General features: G+C 39.7%; 1 protein-coding gene across 4 annotated transcripts in view; it reads left to right on the top strand.

Annotated features, from left to right (window-relative positions):
• Positions 1-20,595, top strand: part of galns (galactosamine (N-acetyl)-6-sulfatase) — a 43,283-nt gene that overhangs the window by 12,941 nt on the left and 9,747 nt on the right. Inside the window, exons 10-12 of one of the 4 annotated variants that reach the window (XM_088333821.1) lie at positions 4,736-4,878; positions 5,600-5,702; positions 14,268-14,389. In XM_088333821.1, coding sequence (XP_088189947.1) covers positions 4,736-4,878; positions 5,600-5,702; positions 14,268-14,389 — 368 coding nt within the window. Of the gene's footprint in view, positions 1-4,735; positions 4,879-5,596; positions 5,703-7,542; positions 8,469-14,267; positions 14,390-20,595 lie in introns of those variants that run through there. The other 3 variants (XM_088333820.1, XM_088333823.1, XM_088333822.1) reach the window with 3 other exon arrangements.

Here is a 20,595-nt window from a genome sequence, read left to right as displayed (position 1 = left end):
TCCTTTAATCCGGCGCGTTGTGCAAATGACTTTTAATTGTATTAGAGGCAGCTGTGACACGGGGCTGTGATGCGGAGGGATTTGGCGGCGGAGACTGCGGTCGGCAGTAAGCTTGCTCCCCCCGGCTCATCTCAGGGTTGTGCTGGGGCCTGATAGCGCCACCGAGGAGCGAGGGAGAGGGGGATTGGGAGCGTTTTAAGAAGCTAATCTGTTTGTGTGTTTGCTGAGGTTGGATTGAGCTGTAATGAGGACTCAGTATCTGAATATGCCAGGCGCCGAGGATAAAGAAACGGGAAAGGTGGGTGGGGGTGCAAGGAAGGAAGATGTGTGGAAAAAGAGAAGGAAGGGCTGTGTTTGTTGGGTTTTGTAGTTGTAATTGTGTTAAACGAGAATATGAACACTTCTCTTTTTTTTCTTGCAAGATAATCTTGATGCATCTTTATCGCTCATACATTGAAAAGTCCAAGTGAGCAAGGGGCATGTGAGCAGGACGGAACGCTTTTTTTCTTCCCAGTTACGCCTCTCCGGGTCTCATTGTGATTGCCCACATGAGCGTTGAAGTCCCCTAGCAGTAAGAGAGTGTCTCCAGTGGGAGCGCTCTCAAGCACACCATTCAAAGACTCCAAGAAGGTTGGGTACTCTGAACTGCTATTAGGTGCACAAGCAACAGTCAAAACACGCCTCCCCACCTGAAGGCAAAAGAATGCTCAGGACACACAAATAAAAAATTGGATTGTGTGTGTGTTTTTTGAATATGAAATAAAGTTTAACAAAAAACAATTACTGTGCATGTACCATGTCAATACTATAAATCACATAAATTGCAACAAAAGGTCGTATTTGCAGTCAGAATTGTATTCTGCTTGACTATATGCACACAATCAACCTCAAAGTAGTTTTCAAGAGGGCTGAGTGTATGTAAAATAATATAATAAATAAAAAAATCCAAACTTAATCTGTTTTGAGCGAGACCTACGATATCACGGAATGTGTTGCGCCGGCCCGTCTTGCGGCTTCCGCGGAAGTAAAGTGATTTAATTTCGCCGCCGATGTGCTGGTGTGTGTTCGTATATGTGCTTGTATATGTGCGTGTGAGAAAAGAGCAGCACACGGCCATGCAGCTGCAGAGGCCTGATAGCACTATCTGATTGCCAACGCATCGTCTTCCTCCCAGGCTCGCTCAGGAGAGAATGGAAAGGAAGATCAAGGATGACAGCGGAAAAATGGCATTTTATCTGAAAATAGTTCAAAGTTTATAAATAAAATAAAGCTTTTTTTCCGCCAGACTGGGAGAGGGAGATAAAAAAAAATATCCTCTCTCTACTCGCTCTTCACTCTTCATTTACTCGACTTCCCTCCAAATTTAAAGAGATGCGTTTTCATACAAAAACCTGCTAAGGGAGATTAGGAGCACTTGAAGTAATGCGGCCTCTTTTACGATCTGTGTTGACATGCGGGCCGGTATCACAACTATACAAGTTGGCTTTAATGATACAATCCGACATAAAAGAACGCATTTGTGGCATTCTTCAAGTGTGAGATTCCTCGATTTGCAGAGCCAAACAAATTTCCACGGGCGGCTAGAACAAGCAGCTATGTTACCCAGAAAGATGAGCACAGAGCATTGGTTGCATTTATACAAGTAACAGCCGACTTAGAACCTACTTAACTTATATCCATGCATACTTGAGATCACGGCACGGCATACTTTTTTATTTCAATGTCAGGCACCTCTAGCCACCAAAGTTAGCCACTTACCCCAACTCTGACCAACTCCACCTGTTGGCTCTTTTCAGCTGCTCCGGTTATATCTAGCTTTTTGTCTTTTGTTATCACTCGCTTCTTATGATCACCGTCATCAAATGCTCTCTTTTTTTAAATTTTGATGTCAGACACCGTAGCGCGTAACAGCCTGGCAACACATATGACAATTTTGGCGACTAGCCTTCAAAGCGATCTACCGCTCTACTTACGAACTAGATTCTGTCTTGGCAGCAGTTGGCGCAATTCTGATACACTTCCATTTGTATCCAATCTGACGTCCAACAGTCAACAGGAAATTGCTGGCTTGCGATACCATAGCTGAGCAATCAACATTATAAAAGACACTTCCCACCCCAGGCACCACCTCTTTAACCCGTTGCCCTCCGGTAGGCGCTACTAGTCCCTCAAAACAAGGAAAAACAGGCTCAGAGACGGCCTAAGGCTATCACCACACTAAACGGGCGCACACAATTGTCAAAACGATCCTTACGAATTTTTCCTTTTTCTTTTTTGATGCTGCTGCAAATATATAATATATATATAATGATAAATATTTTCATATTGCACATATTTATTTGTGTATACAGTAATCCCTCGGTTAACGCGGTTAATGGGGACCAAAACCACCCGCGAAAAGTGAAAATCCGCGAAGTAGCGACGCCCCTTCAAAAATGCTTTAAAAAAATGTTTTTTTTTTCCTTTTTTTCAAATTATTTTATTTTATCATTATTATTTTTTAGACCCGCGAAGCTCTGAACCCGCGAACGTTGAACCGCGAAGTAGCGTGGTCCCACTGTATTTATTTATACTTTGATTTTATGTTTTTGTTGTATATTTTTGTGTGTTTTTGATAGCCATTTTCGGTTGAATTATTTTTTCGTTTATTATTGTTGTTTGAAATAGCGCTCTGTTATTTGCTTTTTAATTTTTTTTATCTACTTTAGTTTTCAGTTTGTGTTTTAAAGCCACACTATAAAACAAATACAACATGGATAAAACGTGCGTACAATAAAAAAATAACGACAACAATTGTGCAAGTTCTCCCCCTCCCGTGTAATTGGCAACAAAGTGACCGAATATGGAAAATAAATACAGAAAATCACATTGTGTGATTTAAAAAAAAATCCGAATTAGAGCGGACAATAAGTATTTGGTCACCTACAAACAAACAAGATTTCTGGCTCTAAAAGAGGTCTAACTACCTGTTACCTGTAATAATAGAACTCAACATCAATATAAAGGACACCTGTTCACAACCTCAGTCAGTCACACTCCAAACTCCACTGTGGCTAAAATCAAATAGCCGTCCAAGGACATCAGAGACACAATTGTAGACCTACACCAGGCTAAGAAGACTGAATCTGCCGTAGGTAAAATGCTTGGTGTAAAGAAATCAACTGTGGGAGCAATTATTGGAAAATGGAAGACATTCAAGACCTCTGGTAATCTCTCTCAATCTGGGGCTCTATGCAAGATATCACCTTATGGTGGCGAAATGATAACAACCACAGTGAGCAGAAATCCCAGAACCACTCTGGGGGACCTAGAACGACCTACAGAAAGCTCGAACCACAGTCGTAAAGGGTTCTATCAGTAACACAATGCGCCGCTAAAATCACCACTGCCAGATGTGTCCCACTGCTAGTACATGTCCATGCCAGTCTGTGGTTCACTAGAGAGTACTGGGAGAATGTGTACTGATCAAATGAAACAAAAAGAGAACTTTTTGGTAGAAACACAGGTTCTCATGTTTGGAGGAGAAAGGATACTGAATTGCATCGGACGAACACAATACCTACTGTTAAGCATAGGAGTAAAACATGTTATGGGACTGTTTTTCTGCAAACGGACCAGGTCAGCCGATCTGTGCAACGAAAAGAAAGAATGAGGCCATGTATCGGTAGATTTTTAGTAAAAATATCGTTACATCAGCAGTGGCATTGACAATGAGACGTGGCGGGGTCTTTCAGCATGACAATGTTCCCTAACACACAGCATGGGCAAAAAAGGAGAGGCTTCATAAGAAGCATTTCAAGGTTCTGTGGAAGGAACTGAAAGTTCATGTTGCCCACTGACAGCCCCAAAACATCACCATGTGTGAAAAGCTTCTGAAGAGTTACAGAAAACATATGGCCTTCGTTATTGCCAACAAAATATTGAGATGAGGTTTTCGAATTGACCAAATACTGTTTTCACAATGACTGGCGAATACATTTTTTAAACATCAATATGATTTTCATGTTTTCCAAATTCTATCTCTCATGGTTAAGGTTTACTCATGTTTCAGGCCTTTCTAATGTTTTAAAGTGGGAGAACTTGCACAATTAGTTGTCGATTAAATATGTATTTGCCCCGTTGTCACTGTACAGCTTTAATCCTTGCATCATCGCAAATAACATCCATCCATTCATCCATTATCTGCACCTCTTATCCTCAGTAGGGTCGCGAGGGTGCTGGAGTCCATCCCAGCTATCTCCGGGCAGTGGGCAGGGGACACCCTGAACTGGTAGCCAGCCAGTCGAAGGGCACACACTCGCTCAGTCACGCCTAGGGACAATTTGGACCGGCCAATTAACCTGACGTGCATGTTTTTGGAATGTGGGAGGAAAACCGGGCACTCCCACGCAAGCACAGGGAGAACATGCAAACTCCTCACAGCTAGATTTGAACCCATGACCTCAGAACTGTGCTACGCACGCGCTAACCACTGCGCCGCCGTGCACCCCGGCATATAACATTCTTAACATTATTTTAATCGTATGTTTCTCCTTTAAACTCGATATCGCATCTTTATCCTGGAAGCCACGTCTAATCTTGTTGTAAACAATGTTCACTATGTTGTTATGAATGACAATGAAGACAATTCTAACTGGAATAATGTAATCTGTGGGACCTTCCTCTACGTCATTGAGACAGCATTTTATCAACCCTTTTTGCTAACCCTACTTTCAAATCTGTTGTGCCATAAAAGGTGAATTTCCAGCTTTCCAGCGTGATGGACCTGTACACCACCAGTTTATCTCTGGCAGGCATCAGTCCACCTGACGATCGAGTCTTGGACGGCCTAGACCTGACCCCAGTTCTCCTGAACAGCACACAAACACTGCATAGCAGGTGATTTTTATTTTACTTTTAATTCATTTTTACACATAGTGCAATTATGAAAAAAAAAGAAATGTCCAAGAAACTACCAACTAAATATTTCCGCCAATTTAAAAGTTGTAATGTTTTCGGGCTCAGAATCTAATAGATGAAGGAAAAGTATTAACACCACCAGGTGGCCTCTATATAAAACAAAATCTTATCTTACACATGACTACTCACATAAATGTCAAGTTAGTTGTTTTTGGGAGCTTTACACCGGATTCATTTAGCATTATTTGTCTTATGTGGCAAAGCATATATTAAAAGGTTATTTAGAAGCCCTGCCTCCAACATGAAAAAAAAATCAAAGTAATAGAAATGATGTCCGCTCAGCCCTTGATTATTGTGCATAAGACACTCAAAATAAAGAGCGAAGAGGTCAATTAATTTTGAACTTGCAAGAAAAAACCCTTCCAATGCCAAATTTCAAATCGGTTCTAAAAGCCCTCCGGTCATGTAAGTAAAATTAATATGGTAAATTTTAACTATAGTGAAAAATACAATCACATTTCTTAACATTTATATATTTTTGGGATTATGGAATGTTCACAGTATTCCTTCTCTAGCTCATAATTATCCAATAAAATTAATACACATTTTCCCTAAATTTTTTCTTTTTTTTTCTTAAAAATGCTAAAATCATGCAGTTATTTTCTCCCATTCTTACCCACTAATAATTCTTCTTTAGCAGACCCATCTTCTATTACCGTGGTAATGAACTGATGGCTGTCCGGCTCGGGCAATACAAGGCACACTTCTGGACCTGGACCAACTCTTTAGATGAGTTGAAAAAGGTGAGGTCATGGCTTTGTACCCTATATAAATTAATGTCTTGGTCCCTCACTTGATTGGAAAGTTAACCCACTAAGGCTCGAAATCATATGAGCGATTTCAGAACCCCTATATTTTCAACATCTACTCGCTCAGCCCCAGATGCTCTTAAAAAACATAGTTGGGAAAACATGAAAGACTACACACTTGACTTTTACAGAAAATATTATTAATGTGAATATATGTAATACTTCACACGAGAAAAAACAATACATTTTAGAAATAATGTGTCATTAAAAAAGGAATTTCATGTTCGTTTTAGTTTAATATATTGTTTACTTTTTATTGCCTTATTTCATATGATTGTTTACGTTTTGATTTTTTCTTTGCATCAAATATTATTTGACAATCTGTAAGTCTCCCTTGGTGAGGCAATAAATCTTTATTTTAATTGATTTTCCATTTAAATGGTCAAATCAAGGTAATTAGTACAATCAAAATAACTAAGAAGTTGCTAATTATGAAAACGTAATACTAACCTGTGAAATTTGACATTGAAGTGAGTTCAACTATGAGGGGGAAATAATTTTGCACTAATTGTGACATTTGGTACATTATGTATTTTTTATACAACAATTTTGTGTATTTACGTCGAACACATGCCCATTTTGCTGCATTTCATTGGCTGAATTGGTTAAAAAATATTTGTAAAAAATAGAAAGATATATATACTGTCCCTTGCTACTTTGCACTTTGAACTTGGTGACCTCAGTGTTTCGCAGTTTGAAAACTATTCTGTGATTTATTATCCCTGATCTGAAATTGCACAAAACTTGGACCTGAGGAGTGCCTTTTTGGTCGGGCTCATCAGTTTTTTTTTGTCCACCCAAAAGTGAACTTAACTTGTACAGCTGTGATATATTATCCCTGATCACATATTTCTGGGAGCAAAGACCTGCATCGCACACTTTTGTTTGGGCCCAGCAGCCGCCGTGCCGCCCTGGCCCGCAGTCCATTATCCCCAATTTTGTATTGCTGTGAGTGCGACTTCCATACCGTTATTTTGTTGGGCCTAGTTGCTGTTTTTTTCCTGTTTTTTCCTCCTCAAATGAACTGCACTCATGGGCCCGTGATCTGTTATCCCCAATCTCATGTTGCTGCGAGCGGGACCTGCATAGCACACTTTTGTCGGGCCTAGCGTCTCTTTTTTTCCTGTCATTTCCTACTAAAATGAACTGCACTTTTGGGCCAGCCATACATAATCCCCAATATCATGTTGCTGTGAGCAAAACCTGCATAGCACACTTTTGTCAGGCCCATCAGCCCGTGTTTATCCTCCTAAAATGAACTGGACTTGTGGGGCTGCCATACATTATCCCCAATCTCATGTTGACGCGAGCAGGACCGGCAGAGCATACTTTTGTCAAGTGTGGGGGGGTCCTGGCCTTTTTTCCGCCTAGAATGAACTGTCACTTGGGGTGGGGTTATTGTGCAGGTTTTCACATATCTCGGGGGGTTCATGTCCTCATCAAGCGCGATAAACAATGGAAAATGGTATACGTAATCATTTTCTGGCAGAAAATCGCAACAGCCGTGCTTTTGGTTGAAATGCAGTAATGCACTCCCAGTCTATATAGTTTAAAATGTTTTGGACAGCTTCTTAATTTTAACTTCCCCTTACACCAATTTTTGTACAAAAAAATATCGTAAGATGCATTGATGTATGAGTTTTTTTCAGAAATTTACAAAACACAATTATATTTCCATTTTCCTCAAGTCAAAATCCTTCCAGAAGAGTAATAGCTCGAAGACAGTTCTGGTTTAACGGACATCTGTCCAAATACTTTTGTCCATATGGTTTAGTGCAATCAACGTCTCGTGTTCTACAAATTCCCCGACACATGGAAGCCCTCGGCGGCTCTCTCTGCTGGCGACGCGCTGAAAACGGCTCATCAGTCGACTGCTGCTTAATGAATATTAACGAGCAACCCCTAAATCAGCAAACTTGCATCGTTCATCAGCCGCTCCACTTGTTTTGTCGCGGCTCCAGTGGCGAAAACCCCTCCTTGTCATTTGCATAGCACCATTTCCAGCTGTGGACTTCTTTTGCTACCACACTGATATACAGAAATCTGGCGACTGGAACTTTGTGCTGCTTTTTGTATCAGCAATGTACAATAATACAATGAAACCTTGTATATAGCAGGGTTGTATTCTAAAAAGAACCCAGTACCACAAATGAAAACATCAAAATAACAAAATAGTATATATTAAGTATTACCCGTGTGTATTATAATGAACGCTTATGTGATTAAATAAAATTATAAATAAATGTATATTTAAAGGACTAATGTCATTGTATCTACCTTCTTGACGTGGCCTGGTACATTGGAGTTAGCAGGTGGATGCAGAAGGGGGGATGGCAGATTAAAATGAACACTGATTTTAAAAACTTCCACTTCCGAGAATGTTCACGTTCTTAAACAGGGTTCTTGCAGATTTTAGAAAAGTCTTAAAAGTAGTTATATACATTAATTAAGGCCTTAATTGGCATTAAAATGACTTAAATCCAATTTTCAAAAGTCTTAAACGTTTGAACACAAATATTTAGTAACATTTATCAATTGTCCACATCCAGGGAGTACAGTACATGCATTTTTATGATGCTACACCCAAAATTAGTTATAGCAGTATTGTTTTTCAAATAAGTTTTACACTGGACCAAAAAGTCATTTTTCATGCATCATGTTCTTTGGAATTACAGTAGTAGTTATCTGCCAGTTTTGACTGAGGATCCATGATGTACTGTAAACATCCTTTTAATTTATTGTTCTCCATGTCGAAAACATGGAGAGTGCTGTTTTTTCAGATGGTAAATTTACATCTGTACAAAATGTGATTTAAAAATAAAATGAAATAAACATTTGTTTAAAATGTGCTCTCATTCAAGTGTTTTTTGTTTTGCTAGTTTCAGTTGTGTGTTATATTTTGTCGACTTAGTCTTAAATTTTATTTCAAAAGTCATTAAAAAGTCTTGAATTTAACTTGCCTTAAGCTGTAATAACCCTGTTAAAAGTCTGTGTTTTATCCGCCTCTTCCTTTTAATAATAGTCCTGATCGTCGATTGGTTATGGCAATGGAATTCATCAAGAATAACAATATGTGTGCCTTCTTTGTATTTATTGATAAGCGAAAGCTTTACTTCTGTGGTTTTAGCTTTTTGCCTTTCCCTTTGCCATTACTCCAAGCCTTGGGATCCATATAAATGCAGTACAAACAATAAAAATACAGTATAGCATCACCGACCTGTAATGTCTTTACAAAGCAAACTAGATTCTGATTGAATGAGGAGAGAGGAAGGCATTGTGGACTTTACTTCAGCCAGTAGCATATCAGCATTTTCATCATGTCATGATGCAAATGAATAGCAGACCAGCATTTTTGTTTTGACCAATTGCAGACAGGCATTTCAGAGACATAAGACGTCATATGTGCGTACACTACAAAGTTTTCAAGTTTTTGCCCATAGGAAATAATTTGATGTTGATGTATAGTGGGGAAAACGCACTAAAGAGAAGTTATAAAACATGTTATTCCACACTGTAAAGTGAAAACCTCTTAAGGCGGGGACGCTGTATCCTGGGGGTCTACTGTATTATAAAATTAAATACTTTGGTCAGTGCAGAACATTTTGTCAGCACTAGGAGTTTTAGAGAAATTTGAAATTGCAATAGAATTTCCACAATGCTATTGACACACAGGTAGAGAAGAGGCGGAGAGACTGTTTAGTCATACAGAATGCAGAACACAATGCACGGTGCAAATAAGTGAAGTAGCGAAACCGTGCTAAGTGAACTGCGTTACATGTATCTAGAATGTAATGTTTAAGAAGCAATGCAGTCTTTTTCTCTCATGTCCATCTCTCCTCCTACCTCCTCTGCCGCGATTCAGTTTGCTTTATGCCCCATCGGTCGCTTAAATTGCTCTCTCCTCCAGGGCCACTGAATCAATAGCAGCCTCCTTTATCATCTCATGTGAACTGAAGTGGAACTTTACAAATAATGGTGTCTGATTGCCTGCAAGTTGCTTATTGATTCGTGTGAGTACATGAGAGAGAGAGAGACGGAGACAGGACAAGAGAAAGCTTTTGCATGTCCTCGGGTTTTGTAGAAAATGGATTCAGCTGAGTGTCCACGAAAGCAGCACGAAATACTTAAACACGAATCAGTCTTCATAAATGCATGCTTAAGTATTTAGTCAACAAATTATTGTGCAAGTCCCGCCACTTAAAAATATGAACGTGCTTATCAGAGGTATACCTCAAAAAAGTGTGGATCACAAAAATACATGTAATGTATGTACAGTATATATCCTTGTTTATTGCGGATAATGTGGAAGAGAACCCCAGTGATATGCGAGCGTTGGCAAAGTAGCTGCCCTTCCCTATTTTGAACATACGCTCTGCCAGCCCCCACTCGCAGCAAAAGTCCACCTGGGATTATGGACCTCAGCAGCACCGGTCCTGTTCATTTTAGATGGAAAGAACAAAAAATTGGGGATAATGGATCACAGCAGCATGAGTGCAGTTCATTTTTGTGAAAAAATAAGAGCAGCAAATGAGCCCCCAGGCCTGACCAAAATGCATTTTGATGGCCCCCGCTTGCAGCAATGGTTTAAGGCCACACAAGTGCAGTTTACTTTTTGGTGGACAGAATGGCAAATCAAAAAAAAGACCACAGGTTCCCCACAGATCCTTGAAAACTCCTAAAAGGCATTGAATTAATTATTATAAAAATAATGCCTTAATTGGCATTAAAACGTCCCAAAATTTTCGATAGTCTCAAAAATGTGAACCCATTAATAGGATTTATATTTTTTAAAACTAAGAAGATTTACTAACATTTATCAATTGTCTTTCTTAATAATTCACACTAACAGAACTATCAAAACGGTGATGTGGTTTCAGTTGGGCCTTACAGAGCAGAAACAAATTATCAAGCAACTTCGAACAGAGACGTTAACTTTGGACCACGGAAACCTTACATTAAGTAAAAACTGGCTGTCTGACGAACATTTTTCTCCAAGGCTGAAGTCTGTGCCTGGTAATACGAGGCATGAGGAATTGTTTGCAAGAAATATTTGTGTATTTTTGTTTTGTCTGTTTCAATTGTGGGATTTTTTGTTGACTTGGTCTTGAATTTGATTTCAAAAGGCATTCGAAAGTCTGTAAAAGTCTTGAATTTAATTTACCTTAAGTTGTAGAAACCCTGCACCAGGTCAAGAAAATTGCGCTGAGCCGGTCTTCCCTTGTAGCTATATGAGATTTGGGCTAATGGATCGCCATCGTACAAGGGCAGTTCACTTCTAATTAGTGGACCGAAAGGCAAAAAAAGCTGCTCTGCACCAAAAAAATCGGCTCTGCCAGGCCATGCTTGCAACAATATGGGGAATATAGGGATAATGGATTTTGGAATATTTTTCAACCTGCGATGCACTCAGGCCAATACCCAGGCATTACAGTGAATAAACTGTGGGCCGGAAAATACTGTTGCTTGTTTGTTCTGGAAATGCTTTTATTGTATACCTAGAATGTATGTTGCATCTGAAAAGAATGCTTTACTTTCCCTTGTCGTGTTTTGTGTCCAAAGAATAAGGGCACACGGGTTCACTTATTTGTTGCTTTTCTCCTTCACGCTGTTTTCACTGTAGAAAGTGGCGAAAACCTCTCGCTGTTTGTTTACTCTGAAATGGCCATACCACCATGGCGCTTATTGAATGCCATCCCAGCATGCTTTTCTTAGGTTTTTCAATCCAAGATCGCCCGTCTCTGCGGCGCGGTGTAATGCTCCATACCAAAACATACGTGAGTTTGTAGAGGTCCTTTTTATCGATGTGAATAACTCATTGAAGAAGGAAGTATTGGTTTATATCACAGATTTATGCTTAAAGGTGATAACAAAAATGTAATTGTATTTATTTACTTGTAAAGTTATCTCAGAGATAATTGCATATGTTGAAAAATATAACAAAAAAACACATTCTGGCGCTTGGCACCTTCATAACCTTTACATTAGACCCCCGATACGGTGTCCCCAACTTACGCATTCTCATTGTAGGATGTAGAACCAGATGCTTTTTTTTATCCTTATTTTCCCCGCTATACAACATAAACAACAAAATTGTTTCGCATGCCCCAAAGAGTATATCATTTTAACTTTGCCATGTTCTTAGTTATGCACAGTTAAGTCTCTTATTTACCAGTTTTCCATTGGTCAATGTCTTATAAAATGCTGGCCCTGCTATTGGTTTGTTTCACGGCATCATGAAAATACAGATTTGCTATAAGCTGAAATACCTCCGACCACCTCCCTCCTTTCCCATCATTCAGTACAGAATATGGTGTTCTTTGTAAAGACTTTGTAAGTAGTTATTCGCTATGGGTCAAGGCTTGCAGTGATTTTATAGAGAGAAGCAAAAACTTGATAACAAAGGAAACAAAGCTTGCGATGATTGAAAAAGAAAGTGCACGAATTGCTTACCTGGCTAAGTTCCATTCACCATCAATTATTGAAAAAAAGAGGAAATTAAAGCAACAAAAGTCTTCAAAAATCATAACAATCCACACAGGTGGAAGTTTTAAAATCACATTTAACTGTAATCTGCCTTCTTCTCTCCCTTTCTCTCCCTCTGCATCTACCCACTAACTCAACTATACCACCTCCAGTCACACCTCACCAAGGTATATTAAATTTGGTTTTCTTGCGCAGCAAAAAATCAAATATTATATTGAAAAATATTCAAAATGTTGTTGTATACCAAATGGTAGATAACTTTTCTCAATTTATTTCAAGAAAATACATTATTAACGCAGTTATCACGGTTAATGGGGGCATGACTCCCCGCAAAACGTGAAAACCTGAAAACTAGAAAAACAATTATTTGTTTAACAAATAAATGTGCTGTTTTTCATAAACTATTTTTTTACAAATAAATTCTGTACTGTCAAAATATAATTTTAATAATAATTTTGCTGTTTTATTGCTCAACTTCATGAAATCACTGACCGGATCTACTTTACTTTGCATGATGCTTTGCTGCCATCATGTGGACGATATGGAAAACAGCATTCACCCTGCAGTTTCTTCCTACAGAAACCATATATCTTTTTATTCTCAAACATTTTTGAAAAAGCTGCAAGGAACTACTCTGAAGCGCCAAATATGTGCATGTGGCTCCTGAACAGGTTTAGCGGGTGGAGAGGTCCAACTTTGTTGATGATAGAAAGCATCAACCTGTGTTTAGGCAACCAGATACAGAAAACAATGCATTATAAACATCCAAGAGGTAGCGAAACCGCGATAAGTAAACCGGGATACAGCGAGGGATGACTGTATAGCATAGATTTATGCGGCAACTTGATGCTATCGGACATTTTTGATGAAATCCAATAAAATATTTTTGGGGTAAATATCGGACTGATCTGCAATATCATTCCAGTTTGATATTGTACTTTTTTTTTTGTCTTCATATCATTCATGTCCCTGGAAAGTCCTCGCTATGTGTGGAGTACAAGAAACAAACTCGCCCTCTTATTTTCTCCTATGGGATGAGCAGGCTTTCTTTCGTTTCTGCATTTCTGAGTTCTCGCCTTTCAAAAGGAGAGCAGTGGGGATCAGAAGAGCCTCTGCAGGGCAGCGGGAATCTCTGGTCCTCGCCCGCTCCTCAATATGTATTTCGAATATGTATTTTCATGTATTTCGTCGGGCCGTCTCAGAGGGGGGCAGCACTGGCGACTTGCAGATGAAAGCTTTTTTCACTCTTACGCTCGCTGCGCCCTTAACAGCCAATGTGTGTTTTGGAAGAAAGAGGCGGATCTGCAGGGGTTTGTGAGCATGTGTGAGCGACTCAATCACAGTGGAAAGCAAAGTGCAACCAGAGATGAAGGAGCATAAAAAAGGACATTTTGGAAAAAACAAAAACGGGAACAGTGTGAGAGTTTTTAATGTCAAGTCAAGTCACATTTATTTATATAGCCCTTAATCACAAAAATGTCTCAAAGGACTGCACAGGATTACAATTACACAATTACCCGATCTTAAACCAAATGTTGAATGAATAACTCTTAAAACTCTTTGTATTTGTATTTTTTTTTTTTTTAATTTCTTTAATCATTACTAAAGAAAAAAGTCAAATTCACAGGCGGGGATGAATAAAGTATCTATCTATCTATCTATCTATCTATCTATTAGACGTGCATAAAGACATGGACTGTTATCTAAGCATTGTCTATTAAAGTTAATCATTGACATTTGGAGAAGCCAATATGTTTAATCAAAAATTTAAGATGCATATTTTAAGCTGCAGTAATAGTACTCAGTAAAAATTGTCAGGGTTAGATGAACACTAGAAAAGTGTTTGAATGTATCCAAACCATGAGTTTAAGTCATAAGAATATCATAAAGAAAAAAAAGTCATAAACATAGGTAGTATTAGTCGCACCCTCGGTCAAGCTATGAAAAAAAGCAGTGACATATACCCCGAAAAATCCCAAACAATATCTGACTCCTCGTCATGTTTTGCATTTCCAGGGCGTGAACTTTTGCCCAGGTCAGGAGGTTTTGGGCGTGACCACACACGAGCAAAAGGAGCACACCATGCAGCCTCTCATTTTCCACCTGGGTCGTGATCCCGGGGAGAAGTTCCCTATCAGGTCAGTTGCATTTATATGGCGAGATAAACAGAACCCAGAAAAAAATGAGACTGCTGTGCGGTTTGATGTGAGACTTTGGCTCGCTACTAGTGCAGAATTGTGATGAGCTCAATGCCGATGAAGCCGGGGTGCAGGGGTTTGCGATCGATCTGCTCAGCCGGAGTGCGCCTGATTGCACTCTTGTCTTTGTGATTGCAAACAGCCCACTTAAAGATGACGACGTTAAGATTGCTGGAGAAATTGTTCAGCTCCAAATTCAGGGACAGTTCTGTTTAATAAGTGTCTGTGTTTTTTGCTTTCCACACAAGGGGATGAATTTGAGTTGAATTTGGTTTTGTCTACTCTGCAAAAAATATATATTTTTTACCCGATTGGCAAAGATTTTGCTCATCATCATTACATTTTTTTCAAAATTATCTTATCTTACTAATTACTTTTTTCATTTGAAGAAATATTTTCAACCTAGATTTGAGAAGAAAAATACTTCAAATAAACAAAACGATCTACCAAAGCTTGAAATGATAATTTGGCTTGTTCCAGTGATATTTTTTAAGAAACAAAATCCATCCATTATCTGCACCGCTTATCCTCAGTAGGGTTGCGGGGGGTGCTGGATTATCTTCGTGCAGTGGGCGGGGGTCACCCTGAACTGGTTGCCAGCCAGTCGCAGGGCACACTGAAGCAGACAATTCACTTGCGCACTCACACTTCGGGACAATTTGAACCGGCCAATTAACCTAACATGCATGTTTTTGAAATGTGGGAGAAAACCGGAGTGCCTGAAGGAAACTCACGCAAGCACCAGGAGAACATGCAAACTCCACACAGGAAGGTTCAATCTCATGACCTGAGAACTGTGCCGCTCAAGCGCTAACCACTGCGCTGCCGTGCTGCCCAAGAAACAACATAAAATATCTTAAACGAGAAAAATATACTTAAAATGGGCAAAGTTTATGCCTATGTGGTAGGATTCTATTTTTTGTAATGAAGGTTAAAAAATAAAATAAGAGAAATGAACATCAATCAAGGATGACATTTTCAGTTTTCTTACATGAAAAACAACTTAAAATATTTTAACATTAAAAAACACATAAAACGAACAAAATGTTCTGCCAATGGGCCTTGGTTTTCCGATAAAATAAAAAAAATCATCCTTAAAATAAGCAATATTACGTAACTAGCAGAAGGCGGATAATAATTATTTCAAAAGCAAGTTAACGTATCTTAGAAGATAAAAATACATTTAAATGAAGCTACATTTTCCCCCATTGTTTTTTTTCTCCTTTTTTTACCATTGATTTTGTATTGAATAAGAAAAATCGTCTTAAAAATAAGAAAGGTTATCTAGAAAAGACCTAGAGACTCACTTCTTTTTTTTGACGTACTCAGTATTTTATCGTTAGTCATAAATAGAATAGAATAGAATAGAATAGAATAGAATATGCCTTTATTTTCATTGTTACAACATGGGATATGCTGTGACAACGAAATTGGACGACTCCAGGTCCACATTTACAGTGAGGATAAGGAAACAAAGAGATAAAGGAACAAAGAACTAACTGACTTTGTTGTAAGTAGGCTTTGTTTTCCTCCGGGGGGGTTTGATGAGGGGGGTGAGGGTCAAACAGAGTTGCTGGATACAACCGGAATGTTTGATGTTTGATCTTACATTACAGATTACACATAGTCCAGTGTTTTTCCGAAATTAAATGAAATGATCTGCATTATATAGCGCTTTTCAAGTCAATGACTTCCCAAAGCACTTTACATTGTGCTTCACATTTCCCAATAGCGGCCGTGATCTGTGCAGCCATGTAAGGCGCTAACCTGCTTATTGGGAGTATTGGGGGTTAAGTGTCTTACCCAAGGATACTTCGGCATGTAACACGGACAAGCCGGGATTCGAACTGGGATCCCTTAATCCTAAAACGATCGCTCTACCTCCTGAGCTACTGCCGCCCCTAATTGCTCAGTCCACAATTGAATGGATTTGGGAGTACAGTCCATAAACATGCCCGATTAAAGTCGCCGTCGACGATACAGCTCCGTTGGGGTGTGCAAGCTGCTGTTTATTGATAGCAGCGGGCAGGAGATTTAGCGCTACGCTAACGTTAGCATCCGTTGAAACGGTTACCGGTGGAAAGTAAACAGCAAACACAAAGACCACAGTTAACTCTCCCGGTACATAGAAGGGTCTGCACGATACTGCTAGAAACTCCATATCGAGTGAGCAGTGTGTGTCAATGGTTCGGCTGTTATTTTAGCGCGTAGTCGACAACCCCTGTTTTTACCGGAGTCTTCGTCTCGTTCGAGCCGGTGATGTAATGCGGCGTCGGGAAAGCCAAGACTCCGTGATGACAAAAAAAATACTCCAATTCCGGACGTTGTTGGTGGCGATCCGCAGCTCAAATTCACTCATTGTGGGCGATGGATCTGGCGTTGGTTGAACATGCTTGAGAGCGCTGGTCTGTGTGGTCGCCTTCTTAGCTCAGACCCGACTGTCAGCCTTTTCCTTTTGCTCCGTCGTTGTCGGCAATCAAAATCAAACGGGCCGGGTGCAACCCACTAGGAATGTTTGACATGCCTATGGAGAAGTCCAACTTTGTGGGCCTTCGAAAGCATCTTCCTTTGCCTTTTGGTGCTTTTGTCGGTCCAATCAGAATACAGAACACAATATGTGATGAAAACTTCGTAAAGTATAAAATTTAACAAACGTTAAACCGCAATACAGAAAAGGATTACTATAGTTATATTTGTACTGCATTTGTTTGAGGGGAAAAGGTGTGAACGGTCTTTTCTTGGGGGTTTTGACGTTCTTATTATGTTCCTGTATTGATAAAATATGAATTTTTGTGTTGGCACTGTCCACTTGAAAGACCCCAAAAAGATGAACAAATCCATGATCTGTAACGTCCGATGTAGACACGAATCTGACTGACCGTTTTCATCTTCTTAAGTGTTTCCTTAGTAATTTGGCTTCTTAGTGGCTGTCTTTCTGCGTCCCCCAGGAGAATTCTCATCCATCCTTTTTTATGTGTGTTAGTGTGTGTTTGTGTGCATTCCGTCCTCCTTCCCGCAGCTGGACCAACTGCCGGTCTGCCATTAATCTCTGCCTGCTCATAAAGAGCCACTTAAGATGATGCCTGTCCTTGCACATGCCTCCACTTGTGTTGTGGTCTGACTCGTCCAAAACGGGCAAACTGTTTTTGCGCAATTCAGAACTGGGCTTTATCAGTTCATAAGAACATTAAATAGTGATAGACTGAGACGTTGGTCAAGGAGGCTTAGAACGGATATTAAGAGGATAGGTATCTTTGGATTTGAAGCCCTTTGACAATAAGCTATAGGCATTAATAAATATCATCTTATCTTATTTATAGATTGTATTTATTTGAATGAATGACAAAACTACAAACCTCCCTCAGGCAAAGGGTGTGTTTGAAGATCAGAACTTTCAGGTACCCTGAAATTCGGACTATAAGCCGCATTTTTTTTCCTAAGCTTTCACCCCTGCGGCTTATGCAATGATGCGGCTAATTTATGCATTTTTCTAATGGGCAGAGCGCTCGAGCAGTAAAGGTTAGAGTGAAGGACGTGGAATATATGTTTCGAGGAAGACCAAAGTTTAATGTAACTTCACGCTTAGTGCATGAATAAAACTAACAAGAACCGACCCTCTTGATGGAAAAGGTGTGGCAGTGTAGGATTTGAGTCCCTGGCAGCGCTTTAAGTTACTGATAGTAGCCTTTGTTACTGTGGTCCCAGCTCTCTGTAGGTCACTTACCAGGTCCTTCCGTCTGTTTTAGGGAGTTTTGCTCAAAGTTCTTGTTATTAATTTGGTTCCCCAGGGTGAGGTCTTGCAGGGAACCCCAGTTAAAAGGAGATTATCAGTAGTCTTGTATGTCTTCCATTTACTAAAAATTGCACCCACAGTTGATTTCTTTACACTAAACATTCAACCTGTTGCAGATTCAGTCTTCCCAGCCTAGTGCAGGTCTGCATATTTGTCTCTGGTGTCCTCGAGAGAGCTTTGATTTTGGCCGTAGTGGAGTTTGTAGTGTGGCTGAGTGAGGTTGCGGACGCGTGTCTTTTATACCAATGAGTTAATACAGGTGCTTTTAATACAGGTAACAAATGGAGCCTCATTAGACCTCGTTAGAAGAAATTAAACCTCTTTGACACCAAGAAATCTTGCTTGTTTGTAGGTGACCAAATACGGTGAAAGTTGGACTATAAGCTATGATTCTTTTCAAGATTTCAACCCTGCAGCTTATGCAATGGTGCGGCTTATTGATGCATTTTTTTTCTAACTGCCGCCAGGGGCGCCCAAGCAGTAAAGGTAGGAGTGAGACATGTGGAATATATGTGTTGAGGAAGATGCAAGTGTAATGTAACTTTGTGCTTTGTGCGTGAGTAAAAGTAGCATGAACAAACCCTCCTTATGGAAAATATGTCAATCAAAAGCGGAGCGATAACTATCATATTGGGTATTATTTTACGAGTCTGTTTACTTGTAAACAGAAATAATGTGGCCAAACGAATGGATTTCAAGAAGCAATGTCCAACGAAGCACAAATGTTTAAGGCGGATTCTTATTTATCTGCTAGCATTATCGTGTGTTTTGAAGAAAATATTTTACACAATTGGATTTTATGGATTGTCCTTAATGTAACAAAGCCAATTTTGCGGACATTCAAGTTAAAAACGACCAGGGGACGTACTGGTGAGTTATGCAGGCTTTATAGTTTTCGGGTATCTTGTTTTAGACTGATCAAGATATTTCTCTGATGAGTATATTTTGAAATCATATCTTGATTCCCACGAGTGTAAGCTTTCCAATGATATGTGGCATGATGTATTTCAGTGACAGGTAACATCTTACAGACACGTATTTGTTAATTAAAAGGAGCATTAAGGCATTAATCTACCGTATTATTAAAAATTGTGTAGCGTCAATGTTGGCACATGCGGCTTATATTCAGGTGCGGCTTATGTATGTACAAATATACTAGGTTTGGCTTATGGTAAAGGTGCGCTCTATAGCCCGAATTTTATAATAAGCATGGCGATCCTGAAATACAGGTTTTCTGTCAACTTTTATCATCTGTTCAAACTCGTCAAAAACTAAACCAATGTGGTAACCCGGTTTTGGTAAACGGGGTAAGTTAATTTGTCTACCAGTGACTCGAATGTTTTTCTTGTTTATAAAAACAAAGCAAACACTAATTTTCATATTTTTTAGTATTTGAGAGAAACGAGAAATGGTGATTGTGGTGTGCACGCGCGGCCGCTCCAACGATGTTGCGAACTACTGATTGACATCTTAGGCCTGGCCAGAAGCATCGGCGCCGATTATCGATTGACAGATTATTGATCTTATTGATCTATCTATAGACAAGCATCCTGATGCTGTGGGCTGGCCTCATGAAGTCCTTCATACCAAGCTCCTGCATCTCTAATCAACAGTCCCTACCTCAAGTGCTACATTTCCAGAAGGGGGAGGAGTGTTGTGGGGGGTGTGGCTGCTAAAGGGTAGGAGTTAGGAAGGACACATGCATTTGATTGTTTCCTCAATCCCTCCTCCGCCTGCTGCTGTGTTTTTGATTGTGTCTGTGTTCCAGAAATAGTGCCATAAATCAGTAATCGGCATGGCAACACACCTGAGCAATGCCATCCCCCCCTCCCCTCGGGGGCCATAAATTATAAATCAAAAGACTCCATTTGCATAGTGCCTGCTTATTATTCCACGTTTCCAGCTAGCGAAGAGTTATAGTCATGCTAATGAGGCACGCTGACGGTGGCTTTTCATTATTTGTTTTGCACGAGAGACACAAACAAATGATATAATTAGATTTTCACGCGCGGCTTTTTGCTCAAACGCAATTAACCGGGCGTGGACAAAACAATGGAAAACTTTTGTTGGAGAACTAATTCTTGCCTGTGTCTTGTGCACCGGCACCAGCGCGGTGCTTTGCTTGCTCTACTCAGACACACAAAAACAACAACAAAATCAATGAATAAAAACACTAAATAAGAGACTTAATTATACTGATAATAATGTGATATTGATGCATTAATTTTATAAAATATGTAAAGCTATGCACTTGTTAACGACACATTTTTGTGGTGGTGTTCTACACCCTTTAGTGCAGTGGTCTCCAACGCTGTGCCCCCTAAGGACAGCTGAGGTGCCCGCAGACTTTTTC

Source organism: Urocampus carinirostris, chromosome 4, assembly GCF_059441175.1.
Source record: "Urocampus carinirostris isolate Australia breed hairy pipefish chromosome 4, RoL_Ucar_1.0, whole genome shotgun sequence".
Lineage (NCBI taxonomy): Eukaryota > Metazoa > Chordata > Actinopteri > Syngnathiformes > Syngnathidae > Urocampus > Urocampus carinirostris.
Note: the sequence above shows the minus strand (reverse complement) of the source record. Positions and strands in the feature narration are given on the sequence as shown.